Here is a 13,708-nt window from a genome sequence, read left to right as displayed (position 1 = left end):
GCGTTTTCTACATTATATTTCTACACTATGCACAAAGTAGATTAATGGCATTTTAAAAAGAAGAAACTAGAATAGCATGTGAGTGTGTTCATGTTTTTTTTCACTTTTTGTAATTTATTTTAATTTGATGTTTCAGTTAAAATGCTCATCTTTTGTAGAATTAACTACAGTTTCCTGTTTTGTATGGAAAAAAAACTGCTCTGCTGGAGAAAAGGAAATTATTCACTCACACTTTTTTTTTTTTTTTAAATTGAAGCTTTTCATAGGAATTTTTCTTTCATTAATATGAACTCATTAGAGATTCGAGCATTGTTTAACTGACTTGAAAAGCTAGAGTGGAAAACCTGTGATGGTTTATGCGATCAGTTTGCAGCTAGAAAAACCCTACATAAATCTTCTCTGTTTAGAAGGACTTGTGAACCACAGCATTACACTTTAGCCCCACTTTTTCAACCCTAATCACTCAAAGATGTTCACGTGCACAAGCACATGAGCAGAATAACTGCAAAGTTGAATCTCCTATGCTTTTATTTTCATCATAAATCAGCAGAACTCTTGTTTAATGACAGTTTGTCTTGGCTAAAATAACACCAGTCAGACATTTTAGCTTTGCTTATCAGGCTTTATGATTTTTTTCCAAACTTCATATTCTTTTGCTTCATTTATTCATATTTAGTTAATTTGGCTAATTTAAATGGAGTTTAAACTTTTATGTATTTTCATCGCTTCTGCCCCCAAAATGCCAAGCTTCAATATTTATAAACACAAAACATAAGTTGCTGCTGAATACAGTGACCAATGCAATTTTTATTTAAATGTATACAGATAAATAATGTTTCGGTTTTTGAATACCTCCTATAAGGTTTCTAGTTGATTTTAATGGTGAAGCATTTTTTTGCTGCCCTGTTGTGCTTTTCTAAAATTAAAGACACATCATGGTAGACATCATAAATGAAAGAAGACAAATGTTTATAAACTGTGTCTCTGGTCAGCAGAACAGAAAATATTTTGTCAACCAAATGTAGGTTTTTGTTTAATCGGTTTATTCTTTTGTATGTACAGTCTTTTATTCTGAAACCCTTTTAACATGTCAAAACAGCAGGCTCTAATACGCTCAAGAGTGCTTATCAAAAGTTCAGCAAATGAAATTAGTATAATTTCAAAAGTGCAATAAATTTGTCTTTTGCAGAAGAGATTTTCAAGGGTACAGCTGTATTTCTTAAAATGTAAGCATGTGGTCTGAGATGGTTTACAGCATTTTTAAACAGTCCAAGTTGGACAGATCAGCACTGGAATATATTATATACATCATTCAGAGATTTTCCAGGTTGTCATGTCTGGCAGCCAGAGTTTTGTAGAATACCTTGTCACACTCAGCACATTCTCCTGTTACTTCACAAGTGGATCTGAAGCTACAGTTTTGTTTTTCCAATCAGTACTTGGTATTATTTGAAAACTAAACTCTTTGTATACACTGTTATGCTTCGAATTCACATTGTCATTATTGTTATTAATATAGCCTGTTTTTAAAGGCATTTTTCTTCATATGCTCCAGGACAGTAAGTTAGTACTTGCGTTGTCCTGAGGATTAGCAGGAGCAGATTTGATGTAAATCAATATTATTAACTAACAGAAATGGCAGGTTTTGTCTTTTTTTTTTTTTACATTTCAGGATCAGATCATGAGTACGTCTCACTCTTGCATCCTTAACATTTTTTTTTCTTTCTTTAATGGGGACAAGTCTTAGTATTCGAGATTGAATATGTGGCATAAAAATCAAATGCTGTATTCAAATGGATTCAGTTCTCTGGTATCTCTATACACAGCTTACATGTTCTTCTTGATTAAAATCTTCGTTTTCAGTCAGAAGTATTGTGTTTAACACAAGGCCACTAGGTGACTGTAAAGGTGTTTGTTGGCACCTTAGTGGACTTTGGTAGCTCATTGCTCCGATGCCATTCTTCATTCCCCTCTTCATGAACAGCTTGGAGTTCTCAGCCATGGAAGATTTGAAAGAAATCCTCGTAAGGGTCCAGTCTGTGTTTGTTGACCCCAGATGTTGCGAAGGCCTGCTGCTTGCACAGTTTTTGTAATTGCAGGTGATGTAACGTGTGAACGCTTCCCTGAAGATTTTGTTGAAAAGAGTGTAGACCAAGGGGTTAATACCTGATGATACGTAACCGACCCATACAAAGATCTCCATCAGGCGGGAGATTACGTCACTGTCACAACTAGAGCACAGTGCAGACGTGATGTTGGTTATGAAAAAAGGGCACCACATGACAACAAACAGGAGGAAGACTATGCCCAGCACCTTTGAAGCACGCTGTTCGTTGCTTAGAGTCTGCATCGACTTCTTGCCCATTGTCGACATTCTGCGAAAAGATATTTCATCTTCCGTCAGAGAGTTCGTTGTGCCTATGTTTGGTTTGTCTTGCATCCTGGGAAGTCTGATATCCAGCATATTAATTTGCTCAGCTTGAGGTGAAGTCAAAGCCTGTTCCCTTTGAAAAACTGTGGAGATGGTCGAGGAACTAAGGCGCTGAGTCACCTTTGATTTGAGCAAATAAACCTTTTTGCGCAGCACCTGCACAGTTAGTAAGTAGATGATCATCATGATGGTCAAAGGGATGAAGAACGCTGTCAAGGATCCAAATATGATAAACCCCGAGAAGGTTTCTGGTTTCAGCATGCAAGTGTAGTTACTGTTGAAGGTGATGTTATTGTGGAGATTCTTGAGCCCCTTTATTGGAATTGGGATGGCGATACCTGCAAAAGAAGCCAAAAGCAATTATTACTGACAAACATAAACTGGTAACCATGCGGTCAGTTTTACAACACTAAACTGGTGAATTAGGCTCAAAACTGATTGAATATGTTAAGCTTTTGGTGTGTTTTTAAGCCATTTGAATAGTAGCTTAAAACACTAGCAGAACATTTTAGCTTTAGGGTGTTTTGTTAGGATTTTAAAGCAGTTTATTTTACTGTAAACAGCAAATACTAAAATCTGCTGACCAGAAAGAAAATAAATTTGTGCTAAATAGAGTTAAGTTGCTTACAAATGGAGATGAGCCACACCAGTGTGATCTTGACCAGCGCCTTGGCTCTGGATTTGTACTGGCTGTGTTGGATTGGCTTCTTGATGGCAATGTAGCGATCCAAAGAGATGGCGCACAGATGCATGATGGATGCGGTCGAAAAAAGCACATCAAGGAAGAGCCAAATGGGGCAGAGGAAGTCCGGAAGTGGCCATCTAGAGTCTAAAGAGAAGATGAGATGGAAATTAATTAGAAAAATAAACTTTTGACATGTTGGTTATCTGTGATAGGGTGTCTGCAAGAAGTTGTTAAATTAATGTTTGAGCGGTGTCCTGTTTCTTTGTCTCAACACATTTAGAGGGGAGAAATTACAATGGCAAGGGATTAAGAGTATCACTCGTGCAAAAAATTGGTTTGTTTATCCGTAAGGAATGTCTTTACTGGAAATGTAAGGGTGTACTGACTGTTTATGGACCTAAAGGCTCTTTATGTAGATTGTGGCTGAGTCTATGCTCAACAGTAGTGTTTATTTTCAGTTCCAGGCATAAAACTGGCAAGAATGTTGTTCTGGCTTTTGTCTGCATGTCCATTAACATTGCAAAAGACTGTTGGTGGAAATATTTCTTTTAAAATGTTTTTATTATGCCCCCACCTCTCTCTCTCTCTCTCTCTTTTTTTTAAACCATTTTCTTGTCACACTAGGGGGAATTTTTGAGTCACAGTTTTGGTTCGGTTTCATCTGGAAGGTTTTCATTGACAAATACTGCACAAAGGAAACCTTCTGTACCTGTTCTGTGAAATGTTTATTTTCATGCCAGAGTCAATCAGCCGTGCAGCTTGTGAGATCCACCTAGCTGCACAAGAGTGTCTTTTTATTTTATTTAACTGAAATAAGAAACTTTGTATAACTGAAACATCCAAACTCTTTAACATGCAGAGGCTTTTTTTGTACCTATGAAGCTGCAGAATTATTTTAATATCTTTTTAAAAATATTATAAAAGCATTTGAACAATTCTCTGATCATATGAGAAACAACGGCGCTGCTTTTGTTCTTGTTTTGTTGCTCTTGATTATATCTTTTTTTTTTACAGAGCACTGGCTCTTACATTTTCCAGCAGTTTCTGGTTACACGAGGCTGTGGTCAGTGTGCTTTGGGTTGTAATTTGTCTTTCATTTGTTGTTCTTTGGGAATTACAAAGACTTTGTGCTTTTATCGTTTTTGATTTTTGTTAGTAATGAAGCGTTAGTTTAGGATTACAAAAGTTGATCGAGGTTTGTGTTTGAAATGAGCCACTTTAATAACAGTAAACATCTTGTGTATGAGCATATCTGCTTCAGTTACAGTTGTATATGAGTTAAAAAAAATTTTATACAATTAAAGAGCTTAAGTTTGATCAAGATCATGTCACGAAAACAAAGAAAGACGTTTCTCTCTGCAGAGTTTTGGGGTCTTAATTAAAATAAAGCCCGGGTTTAAATAATATACTCACACAAGTATCTTTTCACCATTGACTGGTGGTTCTAATGTTATATTCAAGGCCCAGCTGATATAAAAGCCCCACCAACTTGGTCTACAGGGATCTCCTTACTTTTACTCGGGAATTAAACTGTTCGTACCCCTTAAGAAATATGATGACCTCCTGTTATTAACACCCTGTCCTGTAAAAGATGACTGACTGTGTATGGCCTTCACTTTAGGTATGAATTCACATTGTTGTTAATCACTTGTGCTATACTTTACACTAGTCTCATGTACACATCTTATGTGTGTTTATATATTTTAGATAATATAGGAATGTGAAGAGATTTCTGCTTTACTGTAATACAGAACAGTGATTTGTTTTAAAGTCAAGAGCAATGAGGATAATAAAATGGTCAAAAAGCACACAAATGGGAAAGAAATTGAAGTTTTAACCCAATTTGAACCCATCACCCCTTAAGTGTGTCAAATCCAAATGTGAACTTTGTCTGTTTTTACCTGAAACTACTTATTCACACTTACACATACATCACCTTGTTGCGTTTTATAAATATGTAGTATATAAAGAGATTTATTTGCTAACTCTGCAAGTTACTAAATAACTCCAAAGTAAAAAGTTAATTTATACATGTATATATTCATTAAAATGGCAAACCCTTTCCAGCTTTCATCCATTTTAATAGCAGCTCAGTTCAAATGAGTGCATTATTGATACAGTTTTTCATTTTTCGATTTCTCTGTAAAAAAAATGCAATCATAGATTCATCCTTCAGCTCTTGTGCATTAAGATGGACAAAAGCATGATCTGTGTCCCCGCAGACGTGTTCAGTTTTTATGTAAACCATGACGAATGGAGGAGGCGGGACTACAAACAGTATCCTTCACCCATGTGTGTTTGTGTGAGAGACGTAATTACTATCTGGCTCATTATCCCACAATTGAATTAATGAAGAATAATGGCTTCACTATCGCCCTGAATTTTATAGAACACGAGGAACAGAAGTGTAAATCAGTTCCTGTGCAGCTGTATTTAGTTAGCACAATGAGAGGAATTAAATTAAACATAAGGTTTGCTTATCTTTTCATGTGTATAAGTCTCCTTTTTGCTTAGTCCAAGCTGTGCAGCTGCTACCTCAGCAGTGCCAAAAGAAGCTACGTCCATGTTGCCTACAATCTCTAGTTACAGTTCATCTACAACAGCATTTAGGGCGGTAATTTTTAAATGTAGTACTTCTCTAAAATTTGCATTCTACTTTTTTAATTTACTTGAATGCCTTTTTAAAATTTATTTTGTGAGTTTGAAGTCTTTCTCTGCCCAAAGTAGCTAATAAATTCCCTCTGATTTTCAGCATTTCAATACTATTTTTATGGTTATAGTGTATCCCTCAGTTTGATCTATATCATGTCAATGAAACAGACTTGGTGAACAAAGAAAATAACTTCTCTCCACAGTATCAACTATTGTTTCATTATAAGTTTTGTCTATCATTATGTGAAATGGGCCTTTTTGCTGAACTTACTGTATAGAACAGTGATGAGTGCAATGGGCATCACTAGAAGTCCCACCAGCAGATCAGCCACAGCGAGAGACATCAGAAAGTAGTTGGTGGCATTTTGCAACTTTCTTTCAAGCGACACAGCCAGAATAACCAGGATGTTTCCTCCAATAGTTGGGATTATGACCATGACAATGAGCAAGGCGGCCCATTTCAGCTGAATCTCAGGCGCCTCGCTTGAATGGGAACTGTTGTTGATGAATTGTGCCATGGCTGGCAGAGTCGTGCTGCTGCTGAGATCCCAGTGGGCCCGAGCGTGGGTGGTGGCTCTGATCTTCCTGGTTCTGGTCTCTCGGTCAGCATGGTCACTGGGTCCCACAGGCAATAGGTGCAGGTTATGGCGGGACTGCTCAAGGCTGGTGCACGAGATGCATCATTTCTTGTGCAGAGTACAAACCGAAAGCAATCGTTCGCTGTCAGTTTTAAAAAGTCAGTGCCTGAAGGGTGCAAAAATGTGTGGGTCCAAGGTAATAAACTCCAGTACTAGAACAATCCCAGCACAAGGATTATTTCCACAGCGACATGTTCATAGGGTTCCTCACTTTCCCACGCAGCTCTTACTCGTGTCATCTACTTAAAAAAAACAAAAAAACAAAGGTCTGTTTAAGAAACGGTGATTCTGCCTTTACCTATGTGGTTTATTTTATCTAAATGATAGTGAGACGTTCATCATTACAAAGAGGCTTCTTTGTGTGTGCTGACACCCATTTTTATAATAAATTTCTTTACCTTTTTAATATGTAGAAAATAATGGCTCACATATTTTGAGGTCTAAACTGTGGAGTTTTTAATTAAAAATGACCTGTTCAAACTGTTATCACATTATCCAGTTGATGTGTTTTATAACAAAGTTGGAGGCAGAGTTGTATATGTTATATAAAAACATGAATGTAAGTGAACAGATTTAAAAAATATCCTAAGAGTTAGTATTAGTGTCTTACCTTTTTCTCAACGTGCTGTTATCCGAGCTGCTTTGGCTTTTAAATTCTTGAGTATCTTTCCAATCTGCCGGGTCTTAGTCCTTAAAGCTTGGTTGGGAAGCGGTGCAGCTCAGCGTCCAGCACTCTTCTTTTTGTAGACAGGATCCTTACAGTGTGACGTTTCTCACATAAAAATGTAACAGCCGCTAAATCTGTCTCAGGCTGAAGCAATCCATGACGTGGACTGAGCATTTCTTCCACATGTCTTGCTTTGCATCACCTAAAGCGATCACAGGTTTAAAACTTTCAGATGTTGTGGCCCCTCTGCCTCTCGTTCCCTCCCTCACCGGCTCTTTTTCACAGCCTCTAATCGGCTCGCGCTCCTCGCCCGTCTCTTCCCCTGTCTCATTTTCTCCCCCCCTCTCTTGTCTTCGTCTTGCGAGTCAGCTTCTATACAAAACAGATGAACGTTTTCTCGCTGGACACATGCCAGTGGTTTGGGGAGGTAATTTCTCTCAACACAGCCGTCCCACTGTTTATATTTGCCACTCTCTGCTCTCTCCCCCATTCGAAACCAGTGGTGACGGGGGAGGTAGCGATGGTTTATGGGGAGAACCCTTTTGTGTGCAGTTTTTTCCTTTTGTCCCCAGTGAGTTCACCTTTTCTGGCTTAAAGAGTCAAACGCAGCCTTCTTTGAACACACGCACTCTGATGTACCTACAAAATCTGCTCTCTTTAACCCACTCTGGTCATGGTTTTTCAAAATGTTTTTGCATCTTTAGTCCCAGCATGGGTGTAGAATCATTAATTGTGGAAGGGAAAAAAAAAAAGCTGAGTATATTTTTGAAGATTATTAACTACTGAAAAACAATTTTCTTTGCCTTAACCTGCAAAGTATCCTCTACTACTAAGACTTTTATCTGTGACCTTGTTCCCACTGTATTTCCTTGCTCACTAACACTATTTATCATACGTAATATTTGCAATAGTGTGGAAGTTTGGACACACCTTCGAACTATATGGAGAAGTGCATCTAAACATTTTACATTTCATTTGCATAATAGATTATTTTAATGTTTATGTATTACTCACAGAAATATAATAACCCAGAGCATGATACACTTTCCTTTTATGATTTGGTGCATTTCAAAATCTGCTCATCAGTGACCTAACTTACCCTAAACCCCCGTCTTCTTTCCTTTTGTAATATTAACATTGTCCAGGTTCATTATGTATTTAGGTGAGTGCTTGAAACAGACACAAAGCAAGCTAATGAGATCTCCTCTCCTACAGTCGGGGTATATTTAACCTTCCACAATCACATTTCACGAGGCAAAATGCTTCTTTAATGTCTGCATCTACTTTATAGTCTGGCTTTGTATTCAGCAGGCGTGTTGCCTTTCAGGCATCTCAGAAGACGTTAAAACAAGAATAAGTCATCAGCAGCTTTATCAGCCTCTTAACATTCTCAAACGATGCGTGTTTATGTAGTTATACAGGACATTTAGCAGACTGGTAGAAGCCCTCTGAACTTTATAAACTTGAGGAATCTTTTCTTGTCTCCTGTTTCACAGATCAATAACAAGTGCTTTTATTTTGGTAGTTTTTAAAGATATTTTTCTGATCTTTTGTGTTTAAAACATTTTTAAAAAGGTCTGTAATTTTGGTTTGAAGTGGAATGACCTGAACCGTTTTGCTTGGTTTGTTTTTTATTTTACTAAATAAAAAGTACCTTAAATTTTGATGGTAAAAGCCACAACTTTAACTCGCTAACAAAACCACAAAATCATGAGCAGGGTCTTTGCAAGTTGGTCATTATCCAAGTCAGAATTGACAGGTGTCAGTGGTCTACTAGAATAGTCTGAACTCTGTCCCTGTGGGGGAAATTCAAAGCTACCTTGATCCCTCATTAATTTTAGCTGTGATCTTATTTCCTCATGTAGTTGTCCAGATGAGCCTTTGGCGATTACCTATTTAGAACATGCCCTCGTATTGATGCACAAGGATGAAGAAAACTCAAACAATTTCATTTGTTTAGAGACGACATTTTAATCATGAGCTGACAATTATAATAGGTGTCTATTTATGTAGAATCATATAAATCGATATGTGTTACGTATGTGTAATGCTGTTTTTTGAGTGTACACAGAAAATAAAACCAGCTAATTACAAATTTATAAAGAAACCATAGCAGGTTATTCAGTTGCAGCTAAAAGTCATTTCTACATTTGGATCAGTTTGATATTTTTCTGAGGCTCGATAAACCAAAGACATCAATGTTAACTATGAAAAGTGTTATTTAGGGCTTAAAAGGTTTAGTTTTGTTTTAGTTGCTGATACCCGACTTACTGTTTTACAGTGATCTTTATTTATTTATTTTTTTAAGTATAGCAAACCTTTCTTTTCAACCCAAAGTCACTGAATTATCTTTGCAATCAGCTCGTCTGTCAGGTCCAGACAGTTCTGGCGCTACCATCATCACCTTTCACAAGAAGTGTCAAAACACATTTGTTAACAAATTGCTTTAACCTCCAAAGTGTGTTTTTTCCAAATTAAAGGTATTACATAAGTATTTTTTCTGTTTCATTTAGATACCTCTACCTGGCTACTTAAGGTTGTGATAATTAATTGTGATTTAACAACTTTTTGACTTCTAACTTTTAGATTTTGACCATGTTTACCCTGCTGCTGTCAGAAGTGCGTCCTCTTTAACGGTTGTTTTCTTGGTCTCGGCAGGACTCCAGAGCAGTGCCCCAGCGTTGTGTCGCTTCTGTCAGAGAGCTACAACCCTCATGTGCGCTGTGGGGCTGCCATGGCTCTGGGCATCTGCTGCGCTGGGACAGGCAACAAGGTGAGAGCCTCCTTTCTAAATGTTTCATTTCCTCTGGTCAAAGCTGTCTTCCTTCTTCATCTTCAACCTTTTCTGCTGATCTGCTGTAAATAAAACTCAGCACAAGTAAACTACAGGTAACAGAGTTCTAGTTTAGCTTAAAGTATCTACTTTTTTGGAGTCTGTACTGTAAAAACTTTCATTTTAACACTTTTTAACCACAAAATCAACAGTGGCTTTGCTGTCCTCATTCATCCTGTGTGCTCTCTTTTCCTCTTGGAACAACATGTGCGTCACTGATGCTGAGATAACCTAAGCTAAATGAACGCTCCTCCTATAAGCAGCTATTTAATGGCTCATTTGTGTAAGTTATGAGATCGAAGGGGACAGACTTGCTTTCTGGTACCAATGCAGAAGCTAAAGTTGAATAATCTTACCTAAGATGTTGTGTGCCGTCCTGTATTTTATACTCCTTGATCCCCGTATTCAGTAAATGGGATAATCTTTTACTCCAGAACGTCCTTTCTCTTTTACACCTTTTGATGAGTTATTGTCTCCAGAACATGAAATAGGATTATTGTATAGACTATTTTACTTCTAATCCATTAGGATTTGCTGTAATTATTATTAATTGTCAGCACTGAAGGAACTCAAATGTGAAAAGTTCATTGCAGATTAGCTGATAAAATGAAAGCTGGCACTCAGTCATTAAGCTGTACTCCGTTCTTGTGTTCGAGTTCAGTGAAGTCCATGAAGGAGACTGAAGAAGGCAGATGTCGGGTTGTGCCAGTTCCTGAAGTTGCCTGATTTTTTTTTTTAGGCTGAGCAGTCTGAGGTGGCAGAGCCACAACATGGTTATAGCTCATTGCACCTCAAGCCTTTGAGCACCAAACTGAATAATTTACACCAGAACTGCTCCAATGCTGCACTGAATACTTTTTTTTTTTTCTTTCCTCCAGAGTAATACCTCAAGGACATTTGAATATAGTGAAAGGGATGATGTTGTGGCAAAAAAAACTGGGTCACCATTTTAAAAGGAGCACATTTCTTTGCAGCACTGTGGGGTTTTGGTACATTTACTAGACTGCTGTTTCTTTTCCTTTGTACACCAAAAAGAAAACTGCAGCCGAAATAAAAGCTTATTTTCTGCCACTGTGAAAATTTTAATAACATTTCTAGAAAATAGGATAGAAACTATGTTCACTAATAAATTAGTGTGGAAATCTGACAGAAGACTAAACTGACTCAGATGAAACTTTTCATTGTTTCTTTTCACTGTCATATGATGCTGTTTTCACAAATGTGTAAACAAAGAATTTTGTGGTTAAATGAGTTTTGCTCGGTTTCATTTATTGACATAAGCCTCCAGACAGTTTTTATAAGTTTTGAATTGAATCTAATTTCCAAATATGTGCATACTGAGAGTGAAACTTGTTTTAAAAAGCAGCCCTGTAACGTACAGGGATTAAGGTGATCTTAACCTGTTCTGCTGATTGAGTCCGACAGTAAAGACCTTCAATTAGCCCCCCTCCTGCGACCTATCAGGGACAGGATGTGGTGCATCAGTGATGACTTTACACTTTAACTTATTATCCCAGAGCTTGGCTGTCTGCGCCGGTCGAGCTGAGAACACTGATGAAACCGTTTATTTTACCTCCACTTTCATCGTCGTAGTTTATTTTCTTTGCTCGGCGAAGCTGACGCCTCCATCCGAGCCTGCTGGTGTTCGTTACAGCCATAAACTATTCAGGCGAAATGAGAGTCACAAAGATGGACTTTCTGCAGAACAGAGGAGAGCAGAGAAACGCACGATCCTTTCTGTTTCACTCCTTTCACAACGCTCGTGGGAAATGAGTAATTGTTAACTCCGTTGTCCAGAGCAACCAGATATGGCTGACACTAATGTCATTAATTTGCGGGGTCTGTTTGCCTCTGTTGATAATCACTTTTCCTGTATTTAACCAAACAGAAGTGCCACAGTTGCAGCAATCGGTTTGTGCTGCAGGAGAAAAATTTAAAATATTTACAGTATAAAAAAAAAAAAAGTTTTATTACAGTTTCACTTTGGCACAGCTGAGAAAATACAGCTTTCCTCAACAAATATGACAGAATTAACTGATGTCACTGTTAAAGGAATAACTGCATATTTGGGATTTAAAAAGTGTTTAACACAGTCGTTACTCTGGAAATTTTAGAAATAATGGAACATTGTCTTTCAGTCTTGCAAACAGTGTTTGCCATTTTAAATTTACAATCTAAAACTAAATCCTTGAAATGTAATTTTAATTTACACCAAAGGACAGTTTTGTTATTCATGGTAAAATACTTTCATGCAGTCAGCTTCCTAGTTTGGGCAGTATATTTCTCTGTAGATGTATTATCTCCATAACGATTTGGTGGTGTTATAGAAAAATGTTTTTTCATGAAGTTTCTCTGTTCTTTCTCCTTTTGTAGGAGGCGATCAATCTGCTGGAGCCCATGACCAACGACCCGGTGAATTATGTCAGACAAGGCGCCCTTATTGCTTCTGCCCTCATTATGATCCAGCAGACTGAAGTTACCTGTCCTAAAGTAAGTCTAAAGAAAAACTGGCTTCAAAGTCTGTAGCTTGGATCACATAGATTATCCAGACTTTTTAAGTATTTCTATAAAGCAGTAGAGGAATTTCTTTTTAAATGTGAGCCAGAGCACCAAGCATTGCTGTCCCGTTTTCTGTCTGTGTTTTTTCTGCAAAGTAACAACATGCTTCACTGATTCATAAAATAATCCCTAATGCCACTAAGACCAGGGTCTTTTATTGAGTAAACTACAAAAGGAAAGAAAAGAAGGAAGATTTGACTGAAAGCAGAAAGCGTCATCATTGTGTAGACAAAAAACAAACTTGTTTGGGTCATGGAAGACTTGCAGGGTGACTAGTCCCACCATAACTGCATGCACTCACCCTTAGAGCACCCCATGCTTTGAAATCAATGGTTAGAAAATCTGAGACACATTTTCAAACACTCCTCATCTGCACACCAGCAGTTTTTAAAGCCCAAGTTGGTATGCAGGATTGTGCAAGAGGTACTTTTTTTATAAATCTATTGTATCTATGACCTTTTTTGCCAGCGTTTGTGATTAACAGTTACAACATTTCTTGCACCGTGTTTGTTTAGTTTTATAGGACCAACCGGTGCTACATCACAGCCATGGGTTTGGCATTGCTGATGTTGCTGGGTGATAATAAATATTCTGCTAGTATTGTGCTACTATAAAAATGCATTTCAGTCTGTGACAGCAACATTTGCATTGGCTCCTGACCCATTAATTTGACATGCTTTTGTAAAGAAGTCATTACAGAAAATATTTTAGGCAAAATATTTCTGCAGTGATGTTTTTTTTTTCTTCCTCTTCGATGTCGTGTTTTTAAAATATTCACACTGTTTTTAGGTGAACCAGTTCAGGCAGCTCTACGCAAAAGTGATCAACGACAAGCACGATGATGTTATGGCCAAATTCGGCGCCATCCTGGCCCAGGGAATCCTCGACGCAGGTCAGTCTCCAAACAGAGCTGCAGAGGGTTTACCCCTGTCTGTCACTGAGGGGGAGATTAACTGGGTGTGTGGTTGTGCATGCTCCATATGGTCTCACCCCTCAGGGGGAACAAAAAGATCTGGGTTTCTTAATTACACGGCATAACAAGCAAACTGCCCCAAATGTTTTGTGGGTTTATGGGTTTTGTGTGTATGTGTGTGCCTAAATTTGAGTTTCTTTACACTCGTACAAACACAAAGGAACTCTCGTAGGCTGACCACCCGTGTATTCTGCCTCTGGAAGGGATCGTGCTAAGGTGCATTAGCGCCTGGCGGTCCTACCTCAGCTGCGCTCTCCTCTCCACCATATG

At 37.9% G+C, this 13,708-nt stretch overlaps 2 protein-coding genes across 3 annotated transcripts in view; one reads left to right on the top strand and one right to left on the bottom strand.

The window, feature by feature from the left end:
* psmd1 (proteasome 26S subunit, non-ATPase 1) overlaps positions 1-13,708 on the top strand; it is a 29,372-nt gene that overhangs the window by 6,549 nt on the left and 9,115 nt on the right. The window contains exons 17-19 of the mRNA XM_017413526.3: positions 9,732-9,846; positions 12,280-12,396; positions 13,255-13,357. Of these exons, the coding sequence (XP_017269015.1) occupies positions 9,732-9,846; positions 12,280-12,396; positions 13,255-13,357 (335 nt within the window). The remainder of the gene's footprint in view (positions 1-9,731; positions 9,847-12,279; positions 12,397-13,254; positions 13,358-13,708) is intronic.
* On the bottom strand, positions 788-7,510 carry htr2b (5-hydroxytryptamine (serotonin) receptor 2B, G protein-coupled). Of its 2 annotated transcripts, none has more exons than XM_017413527.3 (4): positions 7,017-7,510; positions 6,040-6,648; positions 3,060-3,260; positions 788-2,769 (listed from the first exon to the last, which is right to left on the bottom strand). In XM_017413527.3, exons 2-4 carry the CDS (start codon positions 6,284-6,286, stop codon positions 1,817-1,819), a joined length of 1,401 nt encoding a protein of 466 aa, XP_017269016.1. In that variant the 5' UTR covers positions 6,287-6,648; positions 7,017-7,510; the 3' UTR covers positions 788-1,816. The 2 variants fall into 2 exon arrangements, with proteins under 2 accessions (XP_017269016.1, XP_017269017.1); XM_017413528.3 differs by having other exon boundaries at positions 6,040-6,645.

The sequence above is a fragment of the Kryptolebias marmoratus genome, linkage group LG24, assembly GCF_001649575.2.
Source record: "Kryptolebias marmoratus isolate JLee-2015 linkage group LG24, ASM164957v2, whole genome shotgun sequence".
NCBI lineage: Eukaryota > Metazoa > Chordata > Actinopteri > Cyprinodontiformes > Rivulidae > Kryptolebias > Kryptolebias marmoratus.
Note: the sequence above shows the minus strand (reverse complement) of the source record. Positions and strands in the feature narration are given on the sequence as shown.

What these genes read in the sequence shown, in the direction of transcription:
- htr2b (XM_017413527.3), bottom strand. Translation starts at nt 6,286, where the DNA reads ATGGCACAATTCATCAACAACAGTTCCCATTCAAGCGAGGCGCCTGAG. An exon ending in ACTCATCACTGTTCTATACA is followed by an intron (nt 3,261 to 6,039) that starts GTAAGTTCAGCA and finishes TCTTCTCTTTAG; the next exon opens with ACTCTAGATGGCCACTTCCG. An exon ending in GGTGTGGCTCATCTCCATTT is followed by an intron (nt 2,770 to 3,059) that starts GTAAGCAACTTA and finishes CTTCTTTTGCAG; the next exon opens with GTATCGCCATCCCAATTCCA.